General features: G+C 38.8%; 1 protein-coding gene across 2 annotated transcripts in view; it reads right to left on the reverse strand.

Moving 5' to 3' along the window:
- BRCA2 (BRCA2 DNA repair associated) overlaps window positions 1–19,790 on the reverse strand; it is a 70,761-nt gene that overhangs the window by 26,877 nt on the left and 24,094 nt on the right. For both annotated transcript variants that reach the window (XM_036251353.1, XM_036251352.1), the window contains exons 12-15: window positions 15,961–16,030; window positions 11,547–11,980; window positions 10,449–10,630; window positions 9,142–9,329 (exon numbers count right to left, since the gene is read on the reverse strand). In XM_036251353.1, coding sequence (XP_036107246.1) covers window positions 9,142–9,329; window positions 10,449–10,630; window positions 11,547–11,980; window positions 15,961–16,030 — 874 coding nt within the window. The remainder of the gene's footprint in view (window positions 1–9,141; window positions 9,330–10,448; window positions 10,631–11,546; window positions 11,981–15,960; window positions 16,031–19,790) is intronic.

Here is a 19,790-nt window from a genome sequence, read left to right on the forward strand (position 1 = left end):
CTGCTCAAATCACAAACTCCTCTTCCTTTTCCCATTCTCACGCTTAGTACTAAGGAAGCAGAAATGATCACAAGAGAACTTCCATAAGCTTCCACCTTCACACATACCAACCCACTAGCATCGGTAACTTTCACTTTACCTTCTCCTGTCATTTGTACATGAACTTCCAACCTTTCTTGCCTAGTCAAGGATACTACCTAGAAAATGTCCTCTCTCTGCATCATCAATTTTATTCCCCTCTACTGGACGATTTCCAAAACCAAAACAAAAAAACAGTTTTTCTACCTCAAAACAAACACAACAAAACCAACACCCTCTGATCCTATTTCCTTCTTCACATAATGCCCCTTTCTCTGCTTCTCTTTTTGGCATCGCCTGAAAGGACTACTTTCTCTTTCCAGCTCCTCTTCTTCCACTGCCCTTTCATTGCATACTGATCAGGCTTTTGCCCCGCCAAACTATTAAATTATGTTAAGATAAGTGACAACCTCCACATTGCTAAACCCAAATGTCAATTCTCAGTCCCCACCTTACTCTCCTATTAGCAGCACTGACATAGCTGGTCATTCTCTGTTCCCTAAAGCTCCACCTTCACCTGGCTTGCAACACACCACACTCTGGCATTTATTTCTAACTTGCGGTCGCTCTTTCTCAGTCTCCTTTTCATGGCTTTAAATTTCATCTATATCCTGACAACTCTCAAGTTGATTTCTTTGGCCTACACTTTACCTATGAATTCCAACTGCCTCCTCAACATCTCCACCTGCATGTCTAATAACCTGAACTTCTAATGTCCCAAATAGAACTTTCCTTTTCCCTTTCATCCTTGGTCTTCTCAATTCTCTGCTTACGGTATCCTTCCAACTGCTGCCAAAATCTTCAGTGCCATCCTCACTCTTCCCTGTCTCTCACCCTCCTCATTCAACTGCTTTTCACTAAGTCGACTGCACTTCCTTGGCCCAAGCAACTATTTTTCACCTGGATTACGGCACTAGCTTCCTAAGTGGTCTCTCTGCTTCCATCCTTGCCCCTCCCTACAGTCTGATCCTAACAAATAGCCTGTCATTCTTTCAAAAATAAGCCAGATCATGTAACCTTTAAACACTCTAATATGAAATATTCTAAGTGAAAAGGAGTACTCAGAGTGAAAGCCAACATTTTACAAAGGTCTATAAAGTCTTACCTCTCTGCCTCATCTACCACAACTCCTGCTACCTAGTCTATTCTAGCTACACTAACCTTCCTCCTATTCCCCAAATAAGCATGCTCCCTCCTTAGAGCCTAGGATACTGTCCCCATACTCCCTAGACCTCCTTTAGGTCATTGATCTAATGTCACAGACTCAGTGAAGCCTTCTGACATTTACTCTACTTTAAAAACTGCTCCTCTCCCCACCCAACTCGCTTAAACCTCCCTTTCCAGCTTTATCATCATAGTATTTATCACCTTCTAGCATACTATACAATTTACTTTTCTTTTTTTAAAATTTCTTTCCCCACTCCAGACCGCTCTACTGAAATGTATGGCTTTTAGGGCAGAGATATTATCATTTTGATACTCCTAAGAGTCATAGAATAGTATCTGGCACAAAGTAGGTACTCAATAAATATTTGTTTAATGATCCAAAAAACAACTTGAGCTTCAACACTCAAACATTATGAACCATGTCCACCTGATTACAGAGTTATCACTCTTTTTTTTTTTAAATGCTCATCCAAGAATATATTTTTATTGATCATAGAGAGAAAAGAAGGGGGGGAGAGAGAGAGAAGCATCGATCAGTTGCCTCCCATCAGCACCCTGACTAGGGATTGAACACATAACCCAGGTATGTGCCCTGACTGTAATCAAACTTGCAACCTTTCGGTGTACAGGAAAATGCTCCGACCAACTGGGCCACCTGGTCAGGGTGACAGGGTCATCACTCTTAACTTCTACACAATACAGTCTACTTCATAAAACAAAATAATACAACTTTCCAACCAGAATTGATAGCAGATTATTTACGTGAGACAAGTACAAGACGTAACATTCCTATTTTAAAATAACACAATAACAAAACATTCCAATTACATAACAAAATACGTAACAAAATTTTATGAAAAGATGTTTTATTACTTCCCCAAAACTACACATTTTGAAAAGATGTACAGATATATTTTTAAAAAATGGGCCCTGGTAAATGTGGCTCAGTCAATTAGAGCACCATCCCATGTATTGAAAGGTTGTGAGTTTGAGGGTTGTGAAAATGGAGGCAGAGTGAATGGAAGCTACACAGATGATCTCCGAGGACCAAACGGGAATTACAACTAAAATAAAGACAAATCCTCAGAAAAAAGCAACAGAAAAGCTGCAGCACAGGACCATATAACCAGAGACACTGGTAGGACCTGCGGAAGCACGAGAGGGTGGCGGGCTAGGAGCCCACGGACAGCAGTAGTCTTAACTGTGAGCAGCGCTCTTGGGGAATAAAGATCAAGCCCATTCCACAGCGTAGAGAGCTGGGACAGAGTGCTACAGTAGCCACAGCCACTCACCTGGGGGCTATGGCAGAGGGAGGGCAGGCTGGGATGGAACTCTGTGGGGACACCTGAGATTTGGAGGGCGCTCAGAGTTTTTGCTGAGTTGCGGCCGCAAAGGACGGCGGCCACTGTGCTCCTTCCCAGAGCTGTGGGGAAAAGCAGCAGCCCCTCCCCCCCACTCCGAGATTCAGCGTTTCCCAGGTGAGGCAAAGAAATGAAAATTGAGGCTCATTAACAACCAGCATGTATCCCACCCTCTGGAAATCCTCTTATGCAGAACACCAGGGCTACATTCCAAGGTACTGAGTAACTGAGACTACTAGCCTCCAGGAATAAGCTAGAGGATAACTGAACCATTCCTGGGCTTGCAAATCTACCCAGGAAAGTAAGACTTGACAGTGGTGTTTAACATGGGCCCACCCAGGCTCATCCAAACCCAGTAGGAGCCACAAATAGCAGAATACCAACACCCACAGGGAAAATTTGGTAGGCTCTAAAACCCACTGAGATAGCCAAAATGGTGAAACAAAGAAACAAATCCCAAATGAAAGAACAAGAGAACTCTATTGAAGATGAGATCAATGAAATGCAGTTAAGCAAATTATCAGAGGTAGAGTTAAGAGCTATGATCTTGAGAAAGCTCAAAAGCATGAGTAAGGACATCAGCACCATGAATAAAGATATAGAAACACTGAAAACCAACCAAGTAGAAATGAAGAATGACATAGCAGAAATAAAGAACACATTGGAAAGTCTAAAATGCAGAGTAGAGGAAGCTGAGAACCGGATAAGTGAATTAGAAGAGAGGGTTGAAAAAATATCAACCAATCAGAAAACCAAAAGATAACAAAACAATTAAAAGACAGGAAGATAGCTTAAGAGAACTGTGGGACAACTGGAAACGTAATAATATTCACATCATAGTAGTCCTGAAGGGAAGAAAATGGGCAATGGTGACAGAAATAGTGATAGAAAACTTTCCTAACTTGGTGAAAAAAGAAGGTATTCAATTTCAAGAAGCACAGAGAGCCCCAACTAAGCAGAACCCAAAGAGGCCCACACCGAGACAAATAGTAATTAAAATGCCAAAAATTAAAGACAAAGAATCCTAAAGGCAGCAAGAGATAAGCAACAGGTTACCTATAAAAGAAACCCCATAAGGTCATGAAAAACAAGGATATGAATCCAAGACTACTCTATTCAGCAAGGATATCATTCAAAATAGAAGGTCAAATAAAGAGCTTCCAAGACAAAAAAGGGCTAAGGGAATATATTACCACCAAACCAACACTGCAAGATATGCTAAAAAAACTGCTGTAATTAGTAGAATAGGAAGAAAAATATAAACACACTAAACAAAAATGGCAATAAATAAGTACATATTAATTATCACCTTAAATGTGAATGGTTAGAATGCTCCGATAAAAAGACATGGAGTAGCTGTCTGGAAAAGAAAGCATGACTCATCTATATGCTGTTTACAAGAGACCAACCTCACAACAAAAGACTCACATAGGCTGAAAGGGAAGGGATTAAAAAAAAACTCTTCCAAGCAAACGGTAAGCAAAAAAAAGCTGGGGTAGCAATACTCAAATCTGATAAAGTAGATTTCGAAATGAAGACCATAACTAGAGACAAGAAGGCCACTATATAATATTGAAAGGATCTATCCAACAGAAAGATATAAGCTTGGTAAACATATATACACCCAATATAGGAGCACCAACATATATTAAAAATCTTCGGGTCCTAGCCGGTTTGGCTCAGTGACTGGAGCATCAGCCTGCGGACCAGAGAGTCCTGGGTTTAGTTCCCGCTAGGGGTATGTACCAAAAAAAAAAACCAAAAACAAAAAACAATCTTCTAGAGGACTTCAAAGGAGAAATCAACAGCAATACAATCACAGCAGTAGACTTCAACATCCCGCTGTCGTCACGGGATAGATCATCTAGACAAAAAATTCACAAGGAAACACAGACGCTAAATGAAGTGCTAGATCAAATGGATTTAATAGATATCTACAGAGAATTACACCCCAAAACTACAGAATTCACATTCTTCTCAAGTGCACATGGGACATTCTCAAAGACAGACATGTTAGGGCACAAACTAAGTATCTACAAGTTTAAAAAGACTGAAATCATATCAAGCATCTTCACAGGTCACAATGGCATGAAACTAGAAATCAATTGCAACCAAAACATGCAAAGGCATTTAAAAACATGGAGGCTAAATATCATGTTATTGAACAATAAATGGGTTGCCATGTATATCAAGGAAGAAATTAAAAACTTCCTGGAAACCAATGAAAATGAACACACAACAACACAAAATCTATGGGATGCAGCGAAAGCAGTTCTGAGAAGGAAGTTCATAGCACTACAGGCCTACCTCAAGAAACAAGAAAAAGTTCTAATAGACTATCTAACCTCACAACTTAAAGAACTAGAAAGCAAACAAAAAGAAAACCCCAGAGCAAGTAGAAGGAAGGAAATAATAAAGATCAGAGTGGAAATAAATGACATGGAGACCAAAAAAACAATTCAAAGGATCAATGAAACAAAGAGCTGGTTTTTCAAAAGGATAAACAAGATTGATGGACCCTTAGCTAGACTCACCAAGAAACAAAGAGAGAGAACTCAAATACACAAAATCAAAAACAAAAGAGAAGTAACAACGGACACCACAGAAATACAAAAGATCATTAACAACTACTATGAACAATTATATGGCAACAAATTTGACAATCTAAGCGAAATGGACAGATTTCTAGAAACACGTAGTCTCCCAAAACTGAACCAAAAAGAGATAGAAAACTTGAACAGACCAATAACAACTAAGGAAATTGAAGAGGTAATCAAGATTCTCCCAGTAAACAAAAGCCTAGGCCCAGATGGCTTCACGGGGGAGTTTTACCGAACATTTAAAAAAGAACTAACACCCATTCTCCACAAACTATTTCAAAAAATTCAAGAAGAAGGAAGACTTCCAAACATGTTCTATGAGGCCAGCATAATTCTAATTCCAAAACCAGAAAAAGACACTAGAAAGAAAGCAAACTACAGGCCAATATCCCTGATTAACACAGAGGCCAAAATCCTGAACAAAATACTAGCAAATCGAATCCAGCAATACATCAAAAAAATTATGCACCATGACCAAGTGGATTCATCCCAGGGATGCAAGGCTGGTACAATATTCGCAAATCAATAAATGTGATACACCACATAAATAAAATGAAAGATAAAAATCATATGATCATATCAATAGACACTGAAAAAATATTCGACAAAATTCAGCACCCATTTCTGATAAAAACGTTCAGCAATCTGGAAATAGAGGGATTATATCTCAACATAATAAAGGCCATATATGAAAGACCTACAGCCAACATCATACTCAATGGGCAGAAACTAAAAGCATTTCCCTTAAGAACAGGAACAAGACAAGGGTGCCCACTTTGGCCACTCTTATTTAACATAGTACTGGAAGTCTTAGCCACAGCAATCAGACATGAAGAAAAAATAAAAGGGATCCAAATAGGAAAGAAGGAAGTGAAACTGTCATTATTCGCAGATGACATGATACTATACATAGAAAACCCTAAAGACTTCATCAAAAATCTACTAGACTTAATAAATAAATTTGGCAAAGTAGCAGGATACAAAATTAACGTCAAGAAATCGACGGCATTCTTATACACCAATGATGAACTCACAGAAAGAGAAACTGAAAAAACAATCCCGTTTACCATCATGGCAAAAAAATTAAGATACCTAGGAATAAACTTAAGCAAAGAAATAAAGGACCTATTTGCAGAAAACTACAGGTCATTGAAAAAAAGAAATAGAGGAAGATATAAAAAAGTGGAAAAACATACCTTGGTCATGGATTGGAAGAATTAACATCATTAAAATGTCCATACTACCCAAAGCAATCTATAGATTCAATGTAATCCCCATCAAAATAACAATGGCATACTTCACAGAACTAGAACAAATACTTCAAAAGTCCATATGAAACCAAAAAAGACCCCAAATAGCCACAGCAATAGTGAAAAAGAAGAACAAAGTTGGAGGGATCAAATTACCAGATTTCAGGTTATACTACAAAGCCACTGTAATCAAAAAAGCCTGGAACTGGCACAAGTAAATGCAGATAGATCAATGGAACAGAATAGAGAACCCAGAAATGGACCCAAGACAATATGCTCAATTAATATTTGACAAAGGTGGCAAGAGCATACAGTGGAGTAAAGACAGCCCCTTTAATAAATGGTGTTGAGAAAATTGGACAGCTACATGCAAAAAAAAATGAAACTAGACCATCGACTTACACCATATACAAGAATAAACTCAAAATAGATAAAAGACTTAAATGTGACTCGTGAATCCATAAAAATCCTAAAAGAAAATGTAGGCAACAAAATTTCAGACATCATACACAGGAGAATTTTCACTGATATATATCACCTAAGGCAACAGAAACAAAGGAGAAAATGAACACATGGGACTACATCAAACTAAAAAGCTTCTGCACAGCAAAAGAAACAACCATCAAAATGGAAAGGCAACCCACTGTACGGGAGAGCTAATTGCCAATGATACATCAGGTAAGGGGTTAATTTCCAATATATATAAAGTGCTCACACAACTCATCAAAAGGAAGACAAAGAACCCAATAAAAAATAGGTGGAAAAACTAAATAGACACCTCTCCAAACAGGACATACAAATGGCCAAGAGACATATGAAGAAATGCTCAACATCACTAATCATCAGAGAGATGCAAATTAAAACAACAATGAGGTATTACCTCACACCTGTCAGATTGGTCACCATCAACAAATCATCAAACAACAAGTGTTGGCGAGGGTGTGGAGAAAAGGGGACTCTAGTGCACTGCTGGTGGGAATGCAGACTGGTGCAGCCACTATGGAAAACAATATGGTGTTACCTCAAAAAATTAAAAATTGAACTGCCATTTGACCCAGTGATCCCACTTCTAGGAATATATCCTAAGAAGCCTGAAACACCAATCAGAAAGAACATATGTACTCCCATGTTCATAGCAGCACTATTTACAATAGCTAAGATCTGGAAACAGCCCAAGTATCCATCAATAGATGAGTGGATAAAAAAGCAGTGGTACATGTACACAATGGAGTACTATGCAGCTGTAAGAAAGAAAGATCTCTTATCCTTTGAGATGACATGGAGGGACCTGGAGAGTATCATCCTAAGCGAAACAAGTCAAGCAGAGAAAGACAAGTATCACATGATCTCACTTATTTGTGGAATATAATGAACATAAAAGTCTGAGGAATAGGGTAGTCCCAGAGATATGGAAGTGGGGTACAGACTGACAATCCCCAGAAGAGAGAGTGGAGGGGGAGAGATAAACCACAGAACTTATATGCATGTATGCATGAACAATGGACATGGACAACAAAGCTGGGGACAGGGCGGGGAGGGAGAAGGAGGGGACATCAGTGGGGGGAAAAGGAGAAACATCTGTAACAATAATCAATTAATTAATTAAAAAAAAAAAAAACAGGAAAGGTTGTGAATTTGATTCCTGGTCAGGTCACATACCTAGGTTGCAGGTTCAATCACCAGTTGGGGCACATATTAAAGGCAACCGATCAATGTTCTCTCTCACACCAATGATATTCTCATTCATTCGCTCTCGCTCTCTCTTCCCCTCTCTAAAATCAACAAACATATCCTCAGGTGATGATTAAGAAATAAAAATAATATAAGGGCACTACAGAAAGGTTTTCCATCTCTTGCCATTGGCATGTGGTAATGCATCCATCCCTGATAGCAAAAACTTTAAACTATTTTATATAAACATGAGAATCACAGGAGGTTATATAGTTTCTAAATTGTTGTTTTAGGCAGTGTCATTTACTAATTTTTGGCATTACCGATATTTAAGTACTTATATTTAATGTTTAGTATTTCTATTTCATATTTATTGAAATACACAATGAAACAGAGTATGACAGCCCTGGCCAGTTTGGTTCAGCGGTTAGAGGGTGGGCCTGCGGTCCGGAGAGACCCGGGTTCAGTTCCCGCTAAGGGCATGTACCTCGGTTGCAGTTTGTCCCCGGCCCTGGTCGGTTGTGCGGGTGGCAGCCACTCGATGTGTTCCTTTCACATCGATGTTTCTCTCTCTCTCTCTGTTCCTCTCCCCTCCCCACCCCCCCGCCACTCTACCTGAACAAAAAATGGAAAAATGTCCTCGGGTGAGGAAAAAAAAAAAAGAAACAGAGTATGACATAAGTGTACATGTGTGGGGTCTATGATAAGGCCAGTTCAAATTTAACTCTTCTATCAGTCTTTATTTTGTAAACACATTGAAAAAAAAAGTCCAAATTTAAAGAAAAACCAATTCTTTGAATCCTAAGACAAACCTTAATTCACTTTTTAAAAAATTTCAACAGAATGTCAGTTGAACCATAATGCATTTAAAATGATTCAATTTATAAAAATTTGATTCCTAGCCAACTTTTTCAGTTCAAGAGAGATAAGGAAAGAGAAAAAAGAGGAACTTGTAAGGAAGAGAGATGACAGAATATATACAAGTTAACACAAATCTCTTTTTGCATAGAATACCTATAAAATTCTTCTTTTCCAGCCTTCCCATCATTGGAGGGTACCAGCCATCCACCGTCAGCCAACTGTGTTCCCTTTCCAGCCCATGAACCTTCCTTACCAAAATAATCCTGAGTGTGAAACCGAAAAGACTCTGCATTTTTGCTGTTAACTTTTATGCACTGTTTAGAGATGCCATACATGTACAGCTGCACAAAAGAAATAATAGAAAAATATGATAATGAATGAAAAACAAATCAAACAAAAGAGCATGTTTCACAGAATAAAAACAATTAACAAATCAAAATTGAATTTACTTAAAATTTTCATTTAAATATTAAAATATTCACTATATGCTGATATACTATAAATGACCTCCACATTCAAGAGTCTGTTGCACCTTTTTCATTCCCCTGTGTATATGCCTCCTACTGTGTCTGCCATCAGAAGTCATTGAGGGGATAATAAAGTAACTTAATGTTTTATAAAATCTCTTAAGTTAAAAAATTTAGAAGGGAGAGAACAGTAAAACATGTAAGTATTTCAGGGAGTATGACCTCAGGAAGTCAAGTTTCTACACAGGCCTGTTCTACTTTCATGGTGCTCACTTTCACCCCAGAGGCCTGACCCCGGAGTTATCTTTTCCTTTGTTCAGACTTAACTCTGGAGTCAGACTCCCTACTTTAGAATTGTGGCTCTTGCTACTTGCCAGTTAAGTGACGTTGGGGCAGTTACTTAACCCTCTCTGTGCTTCAGTCCTTTCACCTGTAAAATGATGGACAAAATAATGCCTTGCTTTTAGGTGCTTGTGAAGGTTAACTGAGATATAGCCAGCAGGCACAGAGCTTAGAAGTGGGCCTAGCACATAGAAAATACTCAATAAATGTTACCTACTAATATTACCAATATTTTCACCTCTCAAGTGCCTAACATACTAACTAGATAGTACTGGCTTAAATAAAAACCCTCTTTTATAACTGTGAATAGCTCTTAGTGAGTTAAAGACTATGAGTTATTCACAATTTAAATTCAATGAGACTACTTTCCTCTAACACCTAGCCGAGAGCACTTACAGTAATAAAATACTTTTTGAAAGAGCAAGAGAAATACTAAGTCTGAAGCACAGATCACATTGTAGGACAAGGCAGCAGAGGACAAGGCTGGCCCTGTAGGTGGATTAGGAATATGATGATTTCCTTCATCCATCCATTCCTGCGTCAATTGGTTCTTTCTTTAAAAAGAATAGTTTAACAGTTTGGACATACTAGTTAATAAAATAAAATTACACGTTGCTATAAAAGCTATTAACATTGTTGACAAAAGTGTACCTGTTCATGGGAACATGCAGAGGGAATCTGGCCTTCTACTGCCTCTTTCAGAGAGATTCTAGGCACAGTGGATGTTTTTGCAAGATACAGACTTCCTGGCTGTGGAAAAATGTGTTGCCTGTGTTTCTTTTTAATACGCATATCCTGTATATCTCTGGCATTCTGAAGATTTGAAATTAAATCTATAAGGAATAATTAGCAAAAAATAAGTATAAATTTTAAAGAGCACAATCCTTGCTTTATAAAATTATACATATCAATTAGCTCTAATTTTAAACCTTAAAGCATAAAAAATGTTTCAACTTCTAAAGAATAGAAATAGATATATTATTTTTTCAGATTTGGAAGAAAATTAGTTGCCTGATAAAAAATACATTCCAGTAATAGCAGTCCTAGATTGTGTGTCTAATAACTTTTTTTAAACAGAAAGTCCACAAGTAGTTACCTTTGAAAGAAAATATTAAAATAACTTAAACATAATCTTTGGACTTAGAAAAATCTAAAAAACATTTTATTTTTTATCCTCACCCAAGGACATTTTCCCATTTTTTGTTCAGATAGAGTGGGAGGGAGAGAGAAGGAGAGAGAGATAGAAACATCGACGTGAAAGGGACACATCAAGTGGCCACCACCCACATGACCATCCAGGGCCGGGGACAAACTGCAACCGAAGTACATGTCCTTATCGGGAACCGAACCCAGGTCTCTCTGGACCGCAGGTCGATGCTCTAACCGCTCAGCCAAACTGGCCAGTTTGGCTCAGTGATAGAGCATCCCAATGAGTTGCGGGTTTGATTCTGGTCAAGGGCATGCACCTCGGTTTCGGTTCAAACTCGGCCCTGGTCGAGGTTGTGCAGGAGGCAAGCAGTTGATGTGTCCCTCTCACTTCGATGTTTCTCTCTTTCCCTCTGTCTCCCTCACACTCTATCTGAAGATAAACAGAAAAATATCCTCAGGTGAGGATTAAATTTAAAAAAAGTAAAGAAGGTTTTGAAATTATTAATCATCAAAAGTGGGGGAAAATCCTCAAGGCATTATTTAATCTGAGAAATATCTAACTGAAAGGCAAAACTGGCAACACAAATTCTCACACAATACCTAAAGGTTCTTTTTCACACTTTGTGGAGATTATAGATGTTACTTGATTGGAGTTATCTTTGGTAGGCTCACGAATTTCACTGTCGTTAATATTATTTTTACTACCACCAGAGCCATGTTCACCTACGTTTTTTTGGTTTTGTTTGTTTTCTTCCAAATCAGTACTGCTGCCACAACACTGATCATCTCTGTGAAAATGTGATTTAGTTTTAAAAGGTGGGACAAAAACTTTCACTGGTTTGCCTGTAGTAATCGAGTGCCTCCTTTTTTTATTTCTTGTGGTAGGAACCTTATACAATGGCTGCCCTGAAACTGATAAATTGCTTGAAGATTTTTCCAAAGTCAGCTGTTCATAAAAATGAGATCTGGACAGAAATTCTTGACCAGGTTCAGTAAAATTTGGAGTCTGTATTTCTTGCCTTTCCTTAGTTGTGCTACAATGGGAAGAAAACATTTGTTTGATCAGTTACCAGTAAATGTATACATATACTCATATATAAAAGTTTTGGACTATGCATTTTGGGGGAGACCCTCACTGCTACATGGTGATACTATTCTAGTAACTGTTTTGCATTTTATCATGGTTGCCACCCAAAATGATACCACTTTTCAAGTCCATCACAACTTCTCACACATGGACACCAGCCTTTGACTTTACCACCTACTTCCCATAATAGAGTCAAACACAGATCCTTGTGTCTATCTCCTCCAGGTCTATCTCCTTACTCACCTCCTCTTCTTTTTTTCTTTATTGAGAGAGAGGTAGGTAGAGAGAGAGAGAAATACAGAAACATCGATGAGAGAGACCACTGACTGGCCGCCTCCTGCATGCCCACAACCTGGGCATGTGCCCTGACCGGGAATTGAACTGGTGACCTCTTGGTGCATGGGTCGATGCTCAACCACTGAGCCACACCGGCCTGGCAACTTACTCACCTCTTTACCCAGAGTTAGGAGCTATCTATCTTCTCTTGGTTAGTGCTTTCGCCTGTACTCTTGACCCCGACTAATAACTCTGTCTTTTCAGGAGCCCCATTCTTCTAGTCATTATTCCACCTCCTTTCTCTTTCTACCACTTGTTGATACCGTTTTTTCAGTACTCCTTTCATTTAGCTGGAAAACGTTGCTCACTCTCAAAACACTTTCTCCCCAGCCTCGTCTCCCCTTCAAGCTCATACTCACTGTTACCTACCCCTAGTAGCCAACCTTCCCAAATAGGTCATCTAAACTAGCTATTTTCACTTCCTCAATTTCCATTTATTGAACTCTCATTTCTCCCACTACTCTACAGAAATTATCAATAAAGTTACTAATAACCTCCCAAATGCCAAAAATATATTGCTTTGTGTGTACACTCATTCTACTAGAGCTTTGGCAGCTCTGACAGTTGACTTTCTCCTTCTCAAAATTCTTACCACTAATATCTATTTACACCACCATTGTCCCTGTGTTCGTTCCTCTCTTTTTTTTTTTGCCGTTTTTTCTTCTTTCTGACTCTTCAAAATATTCCTGTCTCCAAAATTAGATTTCTTTCCTAGACACTTTCCTGGGCAAGGTGAGTCTAACCATTGCTTAAATTATCACCTACCGCCCTGGCCAGTTTGGCTCAGTGGTTAGAGCGTTGGTCTGTGGTCTGGAGAGACCTGGGTTCGGTTCCCGCTAAGGGCATGTTCCTCGGTTGCAGTTTGTCCCCAGCCCTGGTTGGGTCGTGTGGGTGGAACCACTCGATGTGTCCCTTTCACGTCGATGTTTCTCTCTCTCTCCCCCTCTCTCTCTCTCTCCCTCCCACTCTATCTGAACAAAATATCAAAAAAAAAAAAAAAAAAAGTCCTCAGGTGAGTATAAAAAAAAAAATTATCACCTACCTAATAAAAATATTAACCTGTATCTCATGCCTGACTTTCCCCTAGGTGTTATTCCTACACTCTGAACTGCATACGGCACAAATAGCCCTACTCTGATGCTCCATACTCATCTCAAACTCACCATGGCCAAAACTAAATGTATCACCTTCCCTAGCATACATGTTCTTCCTAATATTTGATATCCTGTGAAAACTGCATACTTCCTTTTACCCAACCCTAAACCCCTGGAACTTGAAGTTACCCTAGAATGAATTTAGTTACCCATTCCGCTATCCATCAAGTATTTAATGAGGTTCTACTCTGTGCCAGGCACTGTTCTGGCTGGGGGACAGAGTGACCAACAAAACCACCATGGAGTTTACATTCTAGTGGAGGAAAACACAAAAAACGTCACATGGTGATGAATGTTATGGAGATAAATTCTGGTAATTGGCATCCGAAAAAACATCTATGCTCACACTTATTTGATATTTTGGTCAGCGATAAGATTCTGGAGTGGAAATTATTTCCTCTTGGAATTTTATTTATTTTATCTTTTATCCTCACCTGAGGACATTTTTGCATTTATCTTCAGAAAGAGTAAGAGGGAGAGAGGGTGGGGGAGGGGGAGAGAGGGAGAGGAATGAGGGGGGGGGGGGGGGGAGAGACATCAAATGGCTGCCATCCACACGACCCCAACTGGGGCCAGGGACAAACTACAACCAAGGTACATGCCCTTAGTAAGAACTAAATCCGAAACTCTCTGGGCTGCAGGCCGATGCTCTAACCCCTGAGCCAAGCCGGCCAAGGCTCCTCTTGGAATTTTAAAGGTATTGCTCTGTATTATACATTATGGAATCTATACTCTTCTAGCTTTCATTATTAATGATGAGAGAACTTATACTATATAATTCCTGAAATTTTATTTGAAATCTGATTTTTTTGCCCTCTGGAAAACTGAAGATTCTTCTTTGCCCGTAGTGTTCTAAAATTTCACAATGATGCCTGTTATTGTAGGTCATTTTATTCATGTGCTCACTCTGAGAACCCTTTTTATTTATTGATTACTTACTTATTTCTTTATTTGTAAAGTTTTTCCAGATACCTTTCAGATAGGCATGAAAGACAGTATTGCTCATCTGTGTTAGTCTGCTGAACTATGTTATCATCATTGTACTGACAACTCTTTTAATCAAGAAAACTCTCATCCTCAGTACTGATAAAATAAAGTTTTTCTTTGAAATTTCTCTTCATTTTTCCTGTTCCTCTTTCTCAAACTCCAAGTTTTCAGACTTTTCTGATGATCTTTTCAATCATTTTTTTCTCTTTTTGTTCTACATTCTGGGAATGTTCATAACTTTGATCTGCTGAGTTAATTTGTTTGTTCTATCATTATTTTTAATTTCTAAAAGCTCTTTTGTATGTATTTGAAGGATACAATATGTTCTCTTTCCTGAGAATATTAATAAGTTTTTTTAAAGCTTTCTTCTCCTTGCATAGTCTATACCCTCTGTTCCTTTTCTTTGCTTATTTTTATACTTTGGACACTATCTTTTACAGAGGCTTTCTTGCAATGACAGGTGTTCCTTGATTAGCAGTGCTTATTTCTGAGAGGCAGTGAGAAGCCAACTGGAAGCTGTGTGCTGGTGGGCTTGTCCATTGTTGACTTCCCTGCCTGGTGACCTAGCTATGCTATTTCACTTGAGTACCTGCACCTATCAGTATTTTTAGTTTTTTTCTACTGAGCTGGTCATATTCCCCAGAAAAAAATCTTCCAGTCTTCTACCGGGAAGCCTGGCTATCGGTAGAAGCCAAGTGTGGGAAGGAGGCTAGGGAGTCTCACTACTCAATATATATATTTTTACTTAATCTCTATGTTCAGTACCTTCCCCCCAATTCAGAATCCCTCCAATTCCTCTTTTCCTGAGGATAACCTTCTGGAAGAGGAATAACTGCCTATCTGCAATGAGAAAAGGGATATAGATGTTTCTTAAATAGATTTTCAATGAATTTTCCTACTGTCTACTTCACTTTCAGAAGTTCATATTGCTGCCAACCTGAGTCTCTCTCACATGTTCTTTAGGGGAAACCAAATTGAGTGAGTAGCTTCTCTGCTGGTTCTAATGTCAGATTTTGACATTCTACAGCTTTCCACATCTTTCATACATTTTAGCTTCCAAAATTTTGTTTCTTCTTATCATTGTCCTTATGGATATATACATTAAAAAAAATTTTAGTCTTTTTAGTAGGGTTTTAAGAGGAGAGATAAAATAGTTTCCATATATTACATCTTTTTGATAATGAGTTTTGAGTAATTTCCTTAACCTCATTCATTCAGTACTTCATCCATAAAATAGGAATAAAATCTGTCTGACTACTTTATAAAGTTATGACGAAAAAATGAGCTAGTATATGGATAGCACTATAAAGTACGACCCAAGTACATACCGAGGAAAAGATTAACTCCTATATGCATGTTCATGCCATTATTTTAGAAATATTTATGTAAAGATACCCATATTTTTCTTACAATGTATTAGTAGAATAAAAAAAATTTTAACATGTCTTACCAAAAGGGCCCGCAGATAATAGGCTCTAAAGAAATGTGATGCATAAACAATCTTCTATCTTTCATTGTGCCTAGAAAATAATATTTTACATTATGTTTTAATGAAAATGCATTTTATATTTATTAATGAAAGCCTAATGGGAGATTTTATTTTCTATGTCTATTTATTATACATTATTGTAAATATTTACACAAAACTTGATATAATTATAGATTTTAATTAAAATTATAATTATATAATTATAGATTATAATTTTCAATGCATATAATAGATGCTCAGTAAATAACTATCAAAAGAAATATTTGATTCACACATTGATGACTATATTCCAAATAACTCATAGTACAAATATAAAATAAATCAGTATAAACTTAGCCAATGTTAATCAAAACTCAAAGGTGTTAGCTTATTGCCAATGCAAATATCAAATTTAAGATTTAGTCTTGTAGAGGTTTAGAAGCTAAACTTAAGATACTGTCTGTTCTCAGAATGTAACTTGTACTCTTATACCTCCAACTAGCCCAGTGGAAAAGGACTGGTCGAAAAAACTAGAATACATTGTTAGAGCCATGTGATCAAGTACTATGCAATCATGAAAAGAATGAAGAAGATCTCTACATACTCCTTAGGAGTGATGTCCAGATATGTTCTAAAGTAAACAACACCAACAGACAAAGAAGGCATAAAACAGTGTATAATATACTACCTTGTAAGAAAGAAGGCTAATGAGTGTGTGTGTCTGTGTGTGTAGTAAAATTGAAACTATTATGTATAATACTGTAAGACAGCAGATCTCAAAGGGTGATCCCTGGGGGAGGGGCCACAAGCTGTCAAAGCTATCTTAATAATAACAACAATAAAGTCAAATATGTCTTTTTCACTGTTTTTTTTTTGTTTTTTTTTATCCTCACCCGAGGACATTTTGCGATATTTTGTTCAGATAGAGTGGGAGGGAGAGAGAGAAATTTCAACGTGAGAGGGACACATCGAGTGGCTGCCACCTGCACGACCAACCAGGGCCGGGGACAAACTGCAACCGAGGTACATGCCCCTAGTGGGAACCAAACCCGGGTCTCTTCAGACCACAGGCCAACACTCTAACTGCTGAGCCAAATCGGTCAGGGCTTTTTCACTGTTTTGACATTTGCACTGCTGATGCATCCTGTTGTAGACCTGAGTGCGATGACTGTCCCAAGGAAATGCAAAAAAATAATAATAATAACCACAATACTAGTTATTTAAATTTGGATAGTCAGCACACATTTTCTGAAATGAATGAAATGAGTCTGTCACTACAAGGAAAACAAGTGGCAGCATTTGCCAGTGGTAAAATATAAGTTTTTAAACAAAAATTAGAATTTGGAAAGCTTTCATCTGGCTCTATTAGCCTGACAGCTTCCAAATACTTAAAACTTTTCACATTAGATCAGTGGTGACAAAAAGTAATTGTTTAATATTCTATTAAAAATATGCCAATATTTGGAAGAACTACATAACTAAGTAAAGTAATATTTTCAAAATGACCAGTGCACAATGTTACAAATATTTAAAATTTTCAGTTTTAATTTCTAATATGGTAAATACAAATAAATGTAATCCACATACACAGGTGTTGAGATCCTCATAATTTTATTTTAATTAATTTATTTATTTAATCCTCACCCGAGGACACTTTTTCCATTTTTTGTTCAGATAGAGTGGGAGAGAGAGAAAGGAAGAGAGAAACATCAACGTGAAAAAGACACATTGAGTGGCTGCCACCCGCACAACCAACCAGGGCCTGGGACAAACTGCAACTGAGGTATGTGACCTTAGCGGAAACCGAACCCGGGTCTCTCTGGACCGCAGGCCGATGCTCGAACCGCTGAGCCAAACTGGCCAGGGCCAATAATTTTTAAAGAGTATAAAAAGGTCTTCAGACCAAAAAGTTTGAGAACCACCACTGCAGAATAAGTAACTATAGTATTTTTATTAGGAACCAAGAACTGCGGCATAAAAAACACCAGCCATTGTCCCACACCCAGGTGTGGTGGATAAAAATCAGGAGGACACCTCAACTGGGAAGGTCCTCTCTGAGGACTGAGGGAACGCTGTCCCATACCAGCTGCCCCACTCAGGGTTCCAGTACCAGGAAGAGAAGTCCCCATAACTTATGACTGGAAAAACCAGCAGGAACTGAGGCTCAGGGAGGCTAAACTGGCTGGAGCCCCAGGCAGCTCCTCTTAAAGGGCCCTGCGCATGGACTTATCAGACTCACTTCCTCTAAGCATAGAGGAGAGGCAGGTCGAGGGGCGCCAGAGACATACAGGGAAGAACTGGGCTGTTTGGCATTGGAGCGAGGGCTGGAGAGGGTGCTTTCTCCGAGACAAATGGGCTGTCAGAGGTCTTTGTTCCTTTGGTGAGCCCTTCCCTGGGGCAGCAGACAGCTGCCATATCTGGGACTCCAGCAACCTGGCTCACATTGGTAGCCCCGCCCTGGTGACTCCCTGAGGCCCTGCCCCACCCAACTTTCAAGCCCACCCAAGTTGTTGCCAGTTGCTTTAACAAAAGATTGGCTTGTCTTGGATCCTGCTTCAGGTTTTCCTAAATTCTTTCAAACAAGCAGCATCTGGTCTCAGCTAGCCCCATACCTCTCGTTAAGTAATACATAGAAACATACACAGGGAGGCAGCTAAAATGAGGAGACAAAGAAACAGGTCCCAAATGAAAGAACAGAAAAAATCTCTAGGAAAAGAACTAAGCGAAATGGAGATAAGCAACCTAACAGATGCTGAGTTCAAAATACTGCTTATAAGGATGCTCAATGAACTTAGTAAGAACCTCAGCAAACTTAGTGAGGGCCTCAAGAGCATAAAAAAGGAGCAGTAAGAAATGAAGGAGGCACTAACTGAAATAAAGAATAATTTACACAGATTCAATAGTAGAGTAGGTAAAGCCAAGAAGCAAACCATCGATTTGGAATATAAGGAAGCAAAACAGTACAGCAAAAAGAAAAAAGAACCCCCCAAAATGAGGCTAGTGTAAGGAGCCTCGGGGACAACTTCAAGCGTGCCAACATTCACATCTTGGGGGTGCCAGAAGGGGAAGAGAGAGAACAAGACATCGAAAACCTATTTGAAAAATAATGGCAGAAAACTTTCCTAACTTGGTGAAGGACACAGACATACAAGTCCAGGAAGCACAGAGAGTCCCAAACAAGATAAACCCCAAGAGGCCCACACCAAGACACATCATCATCAAAACACAAAAGGTTCAAGACAAAGAAAGAATCTTAAAAGCAGCAAGAGAAAAAACAGTTAGTTACGTACAAGGGAGTTCCTATAAGACTGTCAGCTGATTTCGCAAAAGAAACTTTGCAGGCCAGAAGGGAGTGGCAAGAAATATTCAGAGTGATGAAAAGCAAGAACCTACAACCAAGATTACTCTATCCTGCAAAAGCTGTCATTTAGAATCGATGGCCATATAGAGAGTTTCCCAGACAAGAAAAAGTTAAAGGAGTTCATCACCACAAAACCGTTATTATATGAAATGTTGAAGGGTCTTTTTGAAGAAAAAGATAAAATATATGGCCCTGGCCGGTTTGGCTCAGCGGTTAGAGCGTCGACCTGCAGTCCTGAGAGACCCGGGTTCAGTTCCCGCTAAGGGGGCATACCTTGGTTGCAGTTTGTCCCCGCCCCTGGTTGGTCGTGCGGGTGGCAGCCACTCGATGTGTTCCTTTCACATCGATGTTTCTCTCTCTCTCTCTCTGTTCCTCTCTCTCCCTCCCACTCTACCTGAACAAAAAAATGGGAAAATGTCCTCGGGTGAGGATAAAAAAAAAATATATATAT

The sequence above is a fragment of the Molossus molossus genome, unplaced genomic scaffold (genome assembly GCF_014108415.1).
Source record: "Molossus molossus isolate mMolMol1 unplaced genomic scaffold, mMolMol1.p scaffold_m16_p_10, whole genome shotgun sequence".
Taxonomy (NCBI): domain Eukaryota; kingdom Metazoa; phylum Chordata; class Mammalia; order Chiroptera; family Molossidae; genus Molossus; species Molossus molossus.